The sequence below is a fragment of the Anguilla rostrata genome, chromosome 8, assembly GCF_018555375.3.
Source record: "Anguilla rostrata isolate EN2019 chromosome 8, ASM1855537v3, whole genome shotgun sequence".
In the NCBI taxonomy this organism is placed as follows: Eukaryota; Metazoa; Chordata; class Actinopteri; order Anguilliformes; family Anguillidae; genus Anguilla; species Anguilla rostrata.
Genome location: NC_057940.1, coordinates 12767395 through 12780627, shown reverse-complemented (window position 1 = coordinate 12780627; position 13233 = coordinate 12767395). Strand labels below are relative to the sequence as shown.

The following is a 13233-nucleotide window of genomic DNA, read 5'->3' as shown; positions in this document are numbered from 1 at the left end:
GCATGTGAGTTTTTTGATGAGTGGGTTTATGGGGATGTGAGTTTTTGGGGTAGTAGGTCTATGGGGATGTGGGTTTTGGGGGCACTGGGTCTATGGGGACGTGGGTTTTTGGGTGAGTGGGTCTATGGGATGTTTGGTTTTTGGGGGAGTGGGTCTATGGGGACATGGGTTTTTGGGGGAGTCGGTCTATGGGGACATGGGTTTTTGGGGGAGTCGGTCTATGGGATGTGGGTTTTTGGGGGAGTGGATCTATCAGACATGGGTTTTGGGGGAGTGGGTCTATGGGGACATGGGTTTTTGGGGGAGTCGGTCTATGGGGACATGGGTTTTTGGGGGAGTCGGTCTATGGGGACATGGGTTTGGGGATGTTTGGACATGGTTTTGGGGTGCAGGTACGTCTATGGATGTGGTTTGGTCAATGGGATGTGGGACTTTTGCAGAGCTGAAGCAGCTCGCAGCGCAGGTCCACTCTGATGGAGCTGCCGAGCAGGCGGCACAGCCTTCCCATGGTGCAGCCCACTAAGCCCTCCTTCATCCTCCACTTCTCCAGCATCTGGTACACCTTCTCATTCAGCCCATCCCGGTTGTAGTCGTGGTCGATGGTCTCCACCTCCGTCTCCGTCAGTCCCAGCTGCCGAGCGCAGGACTTCCACTGGGCCCCTATGTTCTTCCTGAGGAGGTCCAGATGCTCCTCCCTCACCGGACAGTCCTCTGGGTGCAGTAAAACACAGCACTATGTCACCGCCGGCCAGCAGGCACCAACCAACACCTTTTAAAGTCACACAGTTACGGCTAAGCAGGTGTGGTCTTGGTTAGTACTTGGATAGGCGGCCACCACAAAAAACGAACAGAGGTTGTGTGTGCTTACCGTACAGCAGTAGAAGGTCATTGTACAAGCTGTTGCTGCTCTGCTGGTAGCTGCCAGATCCTAAATCCTGGCTCTGAAGACTCATGCGGTTATGGTTACCGATCTGAATCCCGCTGGCGTTGTGTATGAACAGGCTTCCTAGGGGAAAGAGGACAGAGACAGACACCTCTGCCGTTTGACTCCACATAAAATGCTTTATGAGGTGCTGCAACATGGGCTCAGAAATCCAGTGTCTTCAAATCCCAAATGAACTTGATACAGTAACTGTACTCTTTAAATCAAACTAAAAAATGATGCCATTTAAAACCATTCCAAATGCATTATTTAGTAGTTTTAAAAGTGATCTGTGTTTGGTAATGTTAAGTTGGTCTTTAGGCAGGTAACTGTGAACTGGTTTCAGTCAAAGTCCTCATAAAATGAATCCTGGGTGTTCATAAAGTATATTCTCATGGGTTTTGTTAAGGCATATTTACCTTCAGGTTTCACAAATTGTTTATCTGGGTCGTTGTAATGCAGTTATATGAGCTGGGGCAAAGAAACTGACTTTTAATGCAAAATTAGCAAATGTTGGAAGACTTGCAGCTAGATTCTCACTTGGTTGAGCTCTAAGGTTATGATGAGAATGTTCCCCAAGCAGTCTTAGAGTATACTAATTGTTCCAAAGGAAAGCTCTGTGAAAAGAACATTCTCAGTGCATTGCATACATTGCGAACTCCAGGTAAAACGAAAACGAAAACCCCCCGCAATTCAAATCAATATGGAAGTTCAAGAATGTTCGACTTGCGACTTACAACATTCAAGGGATATCCAGCATGAGAAGGTTCTGGAAGCCAAAAATTGTTAGGTGGTTGGTATTGATGGAATGAAAATGACTGCGATTTTGAGGCAGTGTCTTATAAGAACTATTTGGGTCTGGCGACTGGAGTATCATAGCATCTGGGCCTAAAAGTGGTATCTTAGCAGCTACCTTAGTCTGAAGACAATGTCTTATAAGAATGCCCTGGGTGAGGAGGGAGTATGTTAGCAGAATTACCTGTGTCTTGAGATGGCATCTTAGCAGACATGCTGTGGTATTTTCCAGCTGTGACATCAGACTCTGGTGTGGGATTGGCCGGGTTGGAGTAGAGGCGGTGGTATTGCTGATAGTGGTTCATCGAAATGGGGCTGACTGGGGGTACTCCCGCACCAGGGATGGGGCTTATGGGCGAGGCCTTGTAGTTGGAACTGGACAGCGTGCTGTACGAGTCGATCGGCGGGACGGGCTCATTCTTGTTCCAGGACTGGACCGAGGACTCCTGGAGCGGGACGCCCCTCTCCAGGGGGCCGTTCCAGAACGGTGCGGCGTTCAAGGGAGATGCGGCGTTCCAGGAAGATGCGGCGTAGGGGGCGGGGCTTTGGTGGGACGTCGGGGAGCGGTGCTCCAGGCAGCTGTAGCTGCCGTGCTGGTGGTAGCCCAGCTCCTGCTCCAGTTTGAGCTTCAGGCTGCTGTCGTCGATGGGGCCGGCGTCGGTCTGCAGGGGATCCTCCCTGCCGGGCTCCGAGAGCCGAAGGTCCTCGATGCTGGCCTCGATGGGCATGCTGTCCGAGCTCCGCAGCGGCGCTGGAGAATCTTACAGCCAAACAGCCAAATGAACAACCATACGCATACTGCACCCACAACACTGCATCAGATGGTCAATAATAAATAGTATATCATCAAGATTCACAATATATTGGCAAATATACAAATTATTGCTGCTTTTAGATTTTGAAATATAAATAGACATATACATTTTTTTTATGCACTGCTGTGAAACATATGGATCATATTTTAAAATAAATTTACATATAAATATTGCAGTACATTGATCAGAAAAGATGTTGCTAAGACACTGTTTCCACACCCAGATACCTGTATATGTCCTATCCAGGGACATGGATTTCATAATTTCCAAATAGTGGTTCGGCCCTTCGTACGTCACCTGCAGGTCAGTAAGTAAAGAATCAGATCTGGGGCCCTGGTATATGTGAATACATCAGGTATAACTGTGCAAACAGCTAAGTAGTGATAGTTGTTTGGCTTACAATACTAACTATTTGACTCCAGCCAAGGACTTAATTTGTGCTAGACATTTCATTTAAAAGGTAAGTCGGTTCCATAGCATTTACCATGAGCTGTGAAATATCTTGCTCCACATCTTTTTCCAAATTGTCCCTGTAGAAGGGCTGGAACGAACTGTAGCTCTCTGTACAAAGACAGCATAATAGATTTACACCAGTCACACGAGCAAAATTCCACCATGCACACAAGGTGGGAGGAGAGCAGGGACTACCAGAGGGAAAAGATCCCTGTAAAAATGTGTAAATAAGCATTTGTTTGAGTAAGACAAAATAAACGTACACACATGCGTACGTAGATATACACACAGACACACCACAGGCACATGCATATCAGTGCACGTGATCCACACATCCATCCACTACACATCCACATTTGCAAAAGTGTAATTTTTTCATAGCAAAGAATGCAATAAAGTGCATATATGTATGTATAAATATATTGGTTTGCATATTTTTTGTGACAGAATTTTGTGTCAACAGGTAGGCTGAATCTGGGCGCAAGTTGACAACTTTACAAAACCTATGACCAATCAATGGTGTCGAAGGAACACTTTAAAGTTCTTGACCAATCGGTACACAAAGTGACCACGTTACATAGTCAATGACTATGCAGAGGGGGCGCACCGTCACTGTCCACACAGAGTAGGAGTCACTCACCCGCAAAGGTTGGCCGCTGCTTAGGGTTGTGGTTCCAGCAGTTCTTCATTAACGCTTTCATCTCCTCAGGCGTTTCAGAAGGAATGGCCGTTTCATCCGGGCGGTCACCGTTACGCACACACTGACATACGTGGTCTTCATTCCGGGCATCTGAAAACAGCGAATCAGGAGAGGCAAACTCAACCTCCGTCAAAACTCTTACCATCTGCGTAGTATCTGTGGAGTGTTACCGTGGTGACTGAGAATGACGGACAGCGGTGAGGCCTTTCAATCTGCACGGCAGCCGCTGAAACTGTGCTATTCACTCCTGTTTAAAACCCGCTAGACGAGCGTCGATCCTTGGTCAAAACGAGCGCTGCGGACGGCCGGGCGCTCACTCTCGTACGGCTCCTTGTTGGCGAGGATGACCCAGACGACGATAGCGAAGCTGTAGACGTCGGACTTCTCGGAGGAGCGCGCGTGGATGCTGTCCAGGTGCTCGGGAGCCATGTAGAAGAGTGTTCCCGCCGTGCGGGCGCTGCTCCGCCCCCCCTTCCGGCTCTTCCGTCGGGACGCCTCCTTAGTCAGCCGGCTCCAGGTCTGATAGGTGGCCAGACCCAGGTCTGCTATCTGAACACAGACGCACACCCGCGCGCACTTTTAATCACTCGTGCCAAATTAAGAATTTCCACACTGATACATGTGCACATTGGGAAATGAATACCTTGATGTGGAAGTCCTTGTCTACCAGAATGTTCTCTGGTTTCAGGTCCTTGTGAATGACATCTTTCTTGGTTAAATACACCATTCCCTCCAGGATCTCCAGAATAATCCTCCCCTTGATGGATAGTGGTACGCTTACAGGCGCCTAGCAGGGTGACAGAGAACAAGAAAAACAATGAAATAAAAGCTTCTCTCTTTCCACCAATTGGAATGGACCGTGGCAAGATTTTCTGAACAGGATGTTATGAAAGAAGAAATCCCAATTCATGTTTGTGTAATACCATTAAGACTGGGACAATCACCACCACATCTCTGATCACAAACCACCTGTGAATGTGTTCAAAATGTACCTTGTACCAAATGTATTTTTGGTCTGGGAGAGAGACAGAGGGAGAGAAAGAGGTCATGGTAAGTACAGTATAGCAGTAGTGAAATGAAACGCATTATTTGTTCAACCAAATAAAGATTACTTTTCTGGTGACAGCCTGGGGAAACAATGCAGGTGGGGGGTGGGGGGGGGGGTAATGGAAGTGTCAAATAGAATTTAGAAGGAAGCCTATTCATGCATAATAAACTCATTTTCACACCATGCTCATGACTCCTCAGAGGCAGTATACTGAGAGCTCTGGGGCACCTCTTTGCGTATAATTTAAGGCTGACAAGTGGTTGACTTATGCCCAGCGACATGCTGGGTCTAGAAGCACACACACACACACACACACAGGACAGTGCATTGTGGGTCTCTTACATCCTGCAGCAAAGAGAGCAGGTTGCCCTTGGGGATCAGTTCCATCACTAGCGAGTACGCCCCATTCTCCAAAATCATCCCCAGCAGCTTGACGATGCGCTCGTGGTTCAGCTTGAGCATCAGGGTGCCCTCCTCCACCAGCGACCGCTTGTTTCCCCTGGGGGAGCGGACAGACAGCCACCCATTAGGACCACGAGCTTAAGTGTTATGAATTAAATCTGGCCTGTATTCAATCAACATTAAATGTTGATTAATCAAATTACTTCGTTATAATAAGACATCACTTATGCCCCCTTTTCTAATTGTCCTGTCCATCCAAAAACTAGCTAATAGACTAAATGTTATTTTTGTATGGTCACAAAATGAGGTGTTTCTTTTAGATCACCTAGTAATTTTATCAGCTAAAAGAAAAGAGCAGTTCATTCGACTCTGGTGCTAAACTGTGTGGTTTAGCCTCCAAGGTTAAATGAGGTCTCAGAGATAACATCGAATCGTCACAGGAAGAAGTAAATGATGGTAAACTGAAGATAGAGTTCCCTGAAGCAAAGAAGCACCTTAAAAACAGCCAATGCCTGTGAAAATATATGGACTCCAATGAAAATTTACAAGTGCCCCTCTGACATCCCCATCTGTATTACTGGAAGGAGAAGTATCGACAATTTCTAAATGTGGGTGTCAACATGTCTCCTGTGACTACTTCAGTGCCATTAGACTGTATAATGCTAACATTATTTTCGGAAATATACTAATAAAATGCAAGTGTAAGAAGAATAAGAAGAAAGTACAAAAACAGGGTTTTATAATAAGTGATTTCCTAATTTGCAAATACATTTATAACACAGAACTTTAATTGCGTTTCAATTTAAAGTTAAATAAATCTAATGAATATCTAAATATTTTGACCATGATGCTGAATAGCGTGGCTTCACTTTGTCTCGGGATTCAGAAATCAGCCGGGCGGAACAGGTAGTTCCGGGTGGGAAGATGTCTTGAGGCGCAAGCGCTTCCCTGGGTTTGGCGGAGACTCACTCGTTCAACGTGGGTCCGGTGTACACCGTCTTAAGGACCACCTGGCCGTGCGTCCTGTGGTAACACAGGAACACTTCGCCGAAGCCGCCGCACTCCAGGGGCTCCCTCTTGATGAGGTCGGCGGAGTTCATGAAAATGGATTGCGGCGATGCGGCCATGGCTGTCCACAAGGTCCTCCACCACAGACCTACGGGGAAAGCAGATCTCGCTAGTGTATGGCAAGCCATTTTAACATTTAATCGAACCACACTCCTATCTGTAATTACATTTTAGATATCCATAATAGCATTTCTCCTAGTCAAAATTGTATTCTCACTAGTCAGAATGGTAATTAAAAATATAACATTCTTACTAGTAGAAATTGTATTTCAAGATATCTACAACTTTGATTGTACTAGTCAAAACGAAATTTAAGATATCTAAAAATCCTTAAATAGTATAAGTGGCCGATTTAACATTTAATAGCTAGACTGGATATATATTGCAGATATCTGTAATTCAATTCTTCCTAGTCAAAAAAAAAACATTTCAGATATCCACAATAACATTCTTCCCATACACAATTGTCATTTCAGATATCCACAACGTCATTCTGGGACAAATGACATCACTTTTTCCCTTCATGTGTATTGGGCTTTCAATTTCAGATATCCACAATGTCATTCATGACATCCAGAATGAACATTCTGTATATATGCAATAGACTTACTAGGAAAAACTCCCATTTCAGATATCTGCAATCCAATTCAGATATCCATTGTGGCTATCTGAAATGTTCTTTTTGACTAGGAAGAATTGAATTACGGATATCTGCAATACATATCCAGTCTAGCTATTAAATGCTAAAATGGCTTGCCATAGCTAGTATCTCCCGCTCTCGTTAAAGACCGGCTAATGGCAAAAGCATGCATTAAAATTACATCTGCTGATGCTGACAGCAAGGGAAACTCCCAGCGCTGTACGTCATTTTGGTTCATTTTTAAAACAAGGAAGCTGCCAGCACACGCTTGTTTCAATTGTTGAGCAATGTGTTGGGCCAGGCTCTACACATTAGTTATTTTTTCTTCTTCTTTTTTTCTTGGCATAGGGGGCTATGAACACCACTGCACCACATTTTGTTCTTATGAATGACAAAAATGCTTATTATACAAGGCAAATTAAAATGGCTTCTGAGCAGACAGTCTTGCCTTTGGTGGAAGTTTCCATAGGTGACACAAGAGAGCTGAACATCACAGTAACTACAAAAAGAAAAGGTTTATGAATGAATAAATGAATGAATGAATGAATTAATGAATGAATTAATGAATGAATGAAAAGATTTCCTTAACCGTCGGCGCTTACGTTTAGACCAGAGACTGTAAAAAATATGGACAAAGCTACAATTGACTCTCCGTGGGTCTCTATCTTCAATTTATGTTTCTCAGCAAAACAAATATTGAACTTGTAAGTCAAATTGCCTCCCGGGGGCGTCTGGTTCGTGACGTCACAGCCCAATGTTAAAATCCTATTGAGTTTTTAAAAATCATTGATTGTAAAATATCTATAGCGATTAAAAATAAATGATTTCTCACGTTTTTTTTTTTTTTGGGACCGTCATTCTCTGCCGTAGCATGTGCTTGGTTCTATTAATTTCAATCTCTGGAAGGAAAAATAACGGATTTATGTCGATTTACGATGTGTTGGTGGTCCTGAACTACACTAAAATCAAAGTCGCATGATATACGTCACAACCACGTGTGCTTGTAAGTCTACCCGCCAAGTGCGGTGCCTTGGCTGCCCCTAACTGCTGGTCTGGGATCAGATTTCCCTTCCCAGGTCCTAACTTTAACCATTAGTAGGAGAAGAAAATAACTGACTCTGGACCAGCAGATAGGCCCGACTGCACCCAACACCGGTGGCTAGCTAGCTATACCCACGACAAATGCGGTGTCACTGGTTAGCTTAATGCATTTTTTCAATGGTCAGGACAATAATGTTAAGAAGGGAGAAAATCATTCCAAATCCAACCATGTAGAGCCGGTCATATACAGCCAGGGTAGATTAGCGGGTCTGTCAGCGCCAGCATGAAAAATATCGTTTTGGTTAGCTAATGTCAAAGTCAGGTTTATTTGTCATTACAAACCATATGCTGCGCAGTACACGATGTAACGAAACTTCGTTTCGCAAGGTTTCGGTGTAAAATAGACTTTCCGTGTGCTCACAGCACTTACAAAGGAATACACACATTGTGAAAATCAGAATCACAGTGCACTTAGACAAGACAGGTGCAGTAGGCAAGAGAAAGACAATTTAGAATAAATAGTTTTATTAAAACATAGTAAGTAGTAAATATATTGTCGGTAATTTATCGAAAACCATGCTGGCTAGCTATATTGTTGTCGTTGTGTTGTGATAAAAATATATACGACGTTATATTCCATTTGAAATTACGTCTTAAGTTAGTTCCGTTAGGTTGTACTCTTTTATACAGTCTATGGTTGTACTTTATTGATTCCTGAAGGAAATCCTGTTGTCATCACGACCGTACAATCATGATGTGAAATAAACAATATAACTTAATAGTAACAAATCTGTCATTTCCAGTCATTTTAAATTGAAATACGATATCAAAGTGACACTAGAAGTAGAAGGGCGCAAGTGTGTTCCAGCTGAGCCGTGACGATATAAGCGTGCGTCGTGAGCACAGTACCGGTATGTGTAGTTCCTAAGCGTACTAAACGTACACAATTTTGTAACTTGTACTTCTCATGGGTCAATCGTGCTGCTGATATTATATTTCATGAGTCCTATATGTCATGAGTACCGCATACCAATAGCTAATTGGTTCCCGACTTGTAACTAAAAATATCGCTTATTGAAAATTGCCCCATTCATTTTTCCATTGACAACTTTGCGGGAAAACGAGGGGAGTGGCTTGGTGACGTTTTCACTTACAAGCTCTATGCTTAGCTAGTATATCAGCTTGCCAGTGAGCTAGGTAGGCTATCCGTGGTTAGCTCACGAATTAGCAATATGAACCACAGGGGAAGAACATTGACTACACTGATGGTCAATCAATCAGAGATGTGTAGTCTACTGGTGATTTGACTAGGCTAATTTTCGTATAACTGTCTGGTAGACCTGCTGTTAACCGAGCAAGTTATCGTCGTAGGTTTTCGCCAGCAGTGTGAAGATAGCGACAGTAAGGACTTTCGCGCAGGTCTGAAAATTTCAAAATAAAAGTCCGACGATAAAACCAGTTACGTTGCTGTTTTCGCCACAGTCAGTTAATGAGCCAGTAACTGCTAGTGCTACTAGCTACTCCATCGCCGTTTGTGGTGTTCACTTGCTGGGTGACGCTAGCTGACCGATCGTTCGCAAATCACTTTCTACCGAATAAAAATTAACACTGTCAACGGTGATTAACAAATCTACCAAGTATTTTAATAACTGATCTGCAGGCGTGTAAATATGACAACGCACTTTGTACAGCAAGTTTTCCATCTGGTGCATAAAACAAAAATAGTGTAGCCTACGCTGAATTTCTAATTATTATTAGGCTATTATTTTTTTCTTGTACATCATCAAAACCAATGGAGAAAAGCCAATATACGCAAGGAGCCCCCAGGACCGATTCTGAGAACCACTGTCTTAAATGCCCTTGTCGGTCTCTTAAATGCTGAAAACATGTTCCTTTCTAAATGCCAGTCTTACAAAGATGGTTAATTTCTTTAAATTCTGTGTGTGATTTCATCGTGTTGTAGGTGTCAGGAGGTAGCCTGACAGCTGTGCCGGATTCACTGGGAGATTGATTATTGGAGTCTGGGTGCACAATGCAGATCGGGGCGTAAGCCGATTCGCCGGTCGCGGGAGCTGGGGGCGTGGTGCAGCTGTTTCGTGTTTGTCCTATTTTTTACAGTCTCTGGTCCTAATAAGCTTGCAGGGATAAGGAGGCAGGTGAGAGGGAGAACACAAGAGATGCCGGGGTGGATGTTGGGTTCCTCAGATGAGGATTTTTCCTTTTTATTTATTTATTTTTTTAAGCTTTAAGTTAGTTTAGATTTTGTTGAGGGTGGGTTTTCGTTTCTTTTGTTATTGTTATTTCTGTTTCTCTTTGTTTGTTTGAGCTGTCTTCCGTCCTGGTGGTGAGCTGGCGGTCCCGGACGCTGCACTGGTGCCACGAGGAGCGAGCTGCGCCCAGACCAAGTGGAAGATGTGGTGGGATCCGGGGAGGAGCGGCGCTGTGCAGAGCCAGACTAGTCCTGTGGCAAGGACACTGCGCTACTTTGGCAAGGACCAACGCCGCGAGGGGAGACTCTAGACAAGCCCTGACGAGGGCGGAGGAACAGCGAGTCTCCCACTCTGAGACTGTAAAGCGCGGACCAGGACCGGAGCCGGCGCCGACTCGCTCTCCAGCTGCAGGGCGCAGCAGGGACTCTACAAGGTAAACAGTGGGATTTCAAGAACGTGCAGCGGACGGCAGAGTGGTCCAGGGCGCCGCCCAGCAGCCCAGAGACTGACGTGGACAGTGGGAGACAGTAGACCTTTGGGGGTTCAATTTTTTTTTTTGGATGTAGAGTGGCCCAGCATTGAGGCGTGGGCCAACTACATCCTTTCTTTGATTTTGATGATCGTTTGTGGTGTGTGTGGGAGTGGGAGGTGTGAGTGTGTGTGTGAGACACCGCCTGTGTTAGTGGCTCCCCCTGTGAGATGGCAGGGTGAGGTCTCCCCCCTCCGGCAGCGGGGCTGAGGCGCAGGGGGGCCAGAGTGGGTACACTTTTTTTTTTTTTTTTTTTTGCTGAGTGTGGGCACGTGTGAGGGGAACCTCAGCGGCTTAAAAGTGTGTGGCGTGTGAGGGGTGTCGCTCCTACCTGCGTCGGGGCTCCGTGGAAGGGAAGGGGAGGGCCAGAGTTGGAGAGTGCTAGAGGAAGCCGGGGGGAATAAGGAAGGGCGGGGTTGGTGCGAGATTGTGGCGTGCTCTGTTTTTTATGAATTAACCGTTAAATAAGTTTCCTTTTTAAATGCCTTGTCCTGATCTCCTGGTGGTGGGTGGGTTCCTGGGAAAAGAAAAAAAAAAAAAAAAAACATTGTCAGGTGGCGGGAGGCAGCGCGGGGCTGCTCCTGACTCCCGACATAGGCTTTGTTATTCAGCAAATTTTGCAGTGTTTATCCCAAAATCGGGATTATAGTAGCTTTGTCACATGCGTGAAGCATGGCCCAGGTAGACATTTGCGGAATGTACACGACTGACAAGCCGTCAAACATGTTTGATAGATTGAATGTTTGCCGGTTAGGGTTAGCTAGCTAGTCAAATGGCTTGGTAGCCGAAGTTGCAAACTGTTTCATCATAGGCTACTGGACTACCAAATATAGCAAGCTGATTACGCTTTCTGCCAACTAATTATTTGGTTAAGTAGGCTAAAGGAATGGTAAAAATGACTCGGCTACCGAAAAACTTAAGAGGAGGATTATTTTATGGTCGTCTAGTGCTGCTGTAAATAGCACACACCATGATGAAATCACTACGAAATGGAATGCCTGCATTTTCAGACTTAGCACAGGTGGACCGTGGCTGGAGCAGCAATGTCAAGGCCAAGAGGCGACAGTCATAAGACGAATAAAATACACATATTGTGACTATTGTTCTCATGAGAAAAAAAATTGACTTTGTATTTTGACCGCATTTGTACCGTAGACTTGCATGGAAACCGGATATGAAAACACCTATACTGGAGCCAACTGTAGTGGCGCTAGTGAGCAACCAGGAACAACAAGACCAGGAAATTACATTACATTGCAGGCATTTAGCAGGCGCTCTTATCCAGAGCGACTTACAATGTAAAATGCTATGTCAAAGTTGTTTATCAGCTATATTTCGATCAGTATAAATTTTACATTTATACAGCTGGATATATACTGAAGCAATTCCGGTTAAGTACCTTGCTCAAGGATACATCGGCAGTGTCCTTACCCGGGAACCGAACCTCCAACCTTTCGGTTACAAGCCGAGTTCCTTACCCACTGTGCTAAACTCCGTCCCGGAAACGAGTTTTAAAAACTAAGTCTGGTTTTGGCCGCTTGGTTCATACGCAAGGCAGTTCAGAACAAGACATCCGTCCCTGTTTTACATTACATTACAGGTATTTGGCAGACGCTCTTATCCAGAGCGACGTACAAGGGCTTTCGATGCGGAAATGCTATTTCCTACAAATAATTTATGACATTTGATTTTTTTGATGCCTGGCCATAGGGCAACGAGCAGTGTTCGAATTACTGGGGGGATTTGGGGGGGGGGGGGGGGGGGGGGTTAGGTTAACCCTAACCCCCCCCCCCCCAAACCCCGCCGTAATTCGAATACTGGAAACGAGGGATACTGAAACTAAAGTGACACCGTTTTAGACTATGGTCTCTTTAAAATGATACATTTTAAAGGTAAGCGTAAAGCACGTTTAACTGAAAACTCCAGATTTCGGGACACGTCATACAAACACCACAAAACTGAGTAATATCATCTGAATGAATTTAACAATATCTGAACTTTGCGATTAAATGTCTTTCTATCCAAAGTTTCTGACTGATTAACAGCAGTAGCTACTTTGTTTTCCTATATTAGCCTAAAACATACAAATAAAAGCAAAATAATAATACTCATTCTTCTATAAAATAAATGCTGAATACAACAGATCGTAATTCAGACAATATAACACACATTCACAGCCGTAAAACAAATTCCTCTACCACGGTGCAAATGAAGTACCCACAGTTATGGGGTAGCTACTGTGCACACACTCCTTGCGAACTGTAAAGAAGCGCATTTTCAAGTACTTTTTCTTACGCTGTGAGATAAATTCTGCGACGAAACTAAAATAGCCATGGTACTAAGCGACGTAACAGCGAAGTTTCAATAAAATACCTTTTATAAAAAGTTTTTTTAAGTTACCTTTTTCACATAACACCGTCCTTCTGAACTTCTAGACACTTCCTGAAAGCCCGTATCCAGTCGAAACAGAGAATACTTTCTACTACTGACGTAGTAGAAAAATACCGGAGCATTTCTGTAAACTAAAGGCTCATTCAATCGAAACCAGAGTCACGGATTTATTCCAAGAATGTATGCTGTCACGGTTATGATCGTTAGACCTCTTATCAT

The 13233-nt window shown here is 44.4% G+C and overlaps 1 protein-coding gene across 1 annotated transcript; it reads right to left on the bottom strand.

Annotated features, from left to right (window-relative positions):
• Positions 1-415: 415 nt before the first annotated feature.
• ripk1l (receptor (TNFRSF)-interacting serine-threonine kinase 1, like) lies at positions 416-13139 on the bottom strand. The gene is made up of 11 exons (XM_064345559.1): positions 13024-13139; positions 6105-6291; positions 5076-5232; positions 4329-4472; positions 4003-4234; positions 3626-3775; positions 3017-3093; positions 2760-2829; positions 1902-2477; positions 869-1006; positions 416-711 (listed from the first exon to the last, which is right to left on the bottom strand). Exons 2-11 carry the CDS (start codon positions 6260-6262, stop codon positions 416-418), a joined length of 1998 nt encoding a protein of 665 aa, XP_064201629.1. The 5' UTR covers positions 6263-6291; positions 13024-13139.
• Between the last annotated feature and the right edge of the window lie 94 nt (positions 13140-13233).

Bases quoted from the DNA above. Each gene is read 5' to 3' on its own strand.
- ripk1l (XM_064345559.1), bottom strand. From the start codon at position 6,262: ATGGCCGCATCGCCGCAATCCATTTTCATGAACTCCGCCGACCTCATC. The intron at 3,776-4,002 runs GTGAGCGCCCGG...CGCTGTTTTCAG, and splicing joins CAACAAGGAGCCGTACGAGA to ATGCCCGGAATGAAGACCAC. The intron at 2,830-3,016 runs GTAAATGCTATG...ACTGACCTGCAG, and splicing joins AAGATATTTCACAGCTCATG to GTGACGTACGAAGGGCCGAA.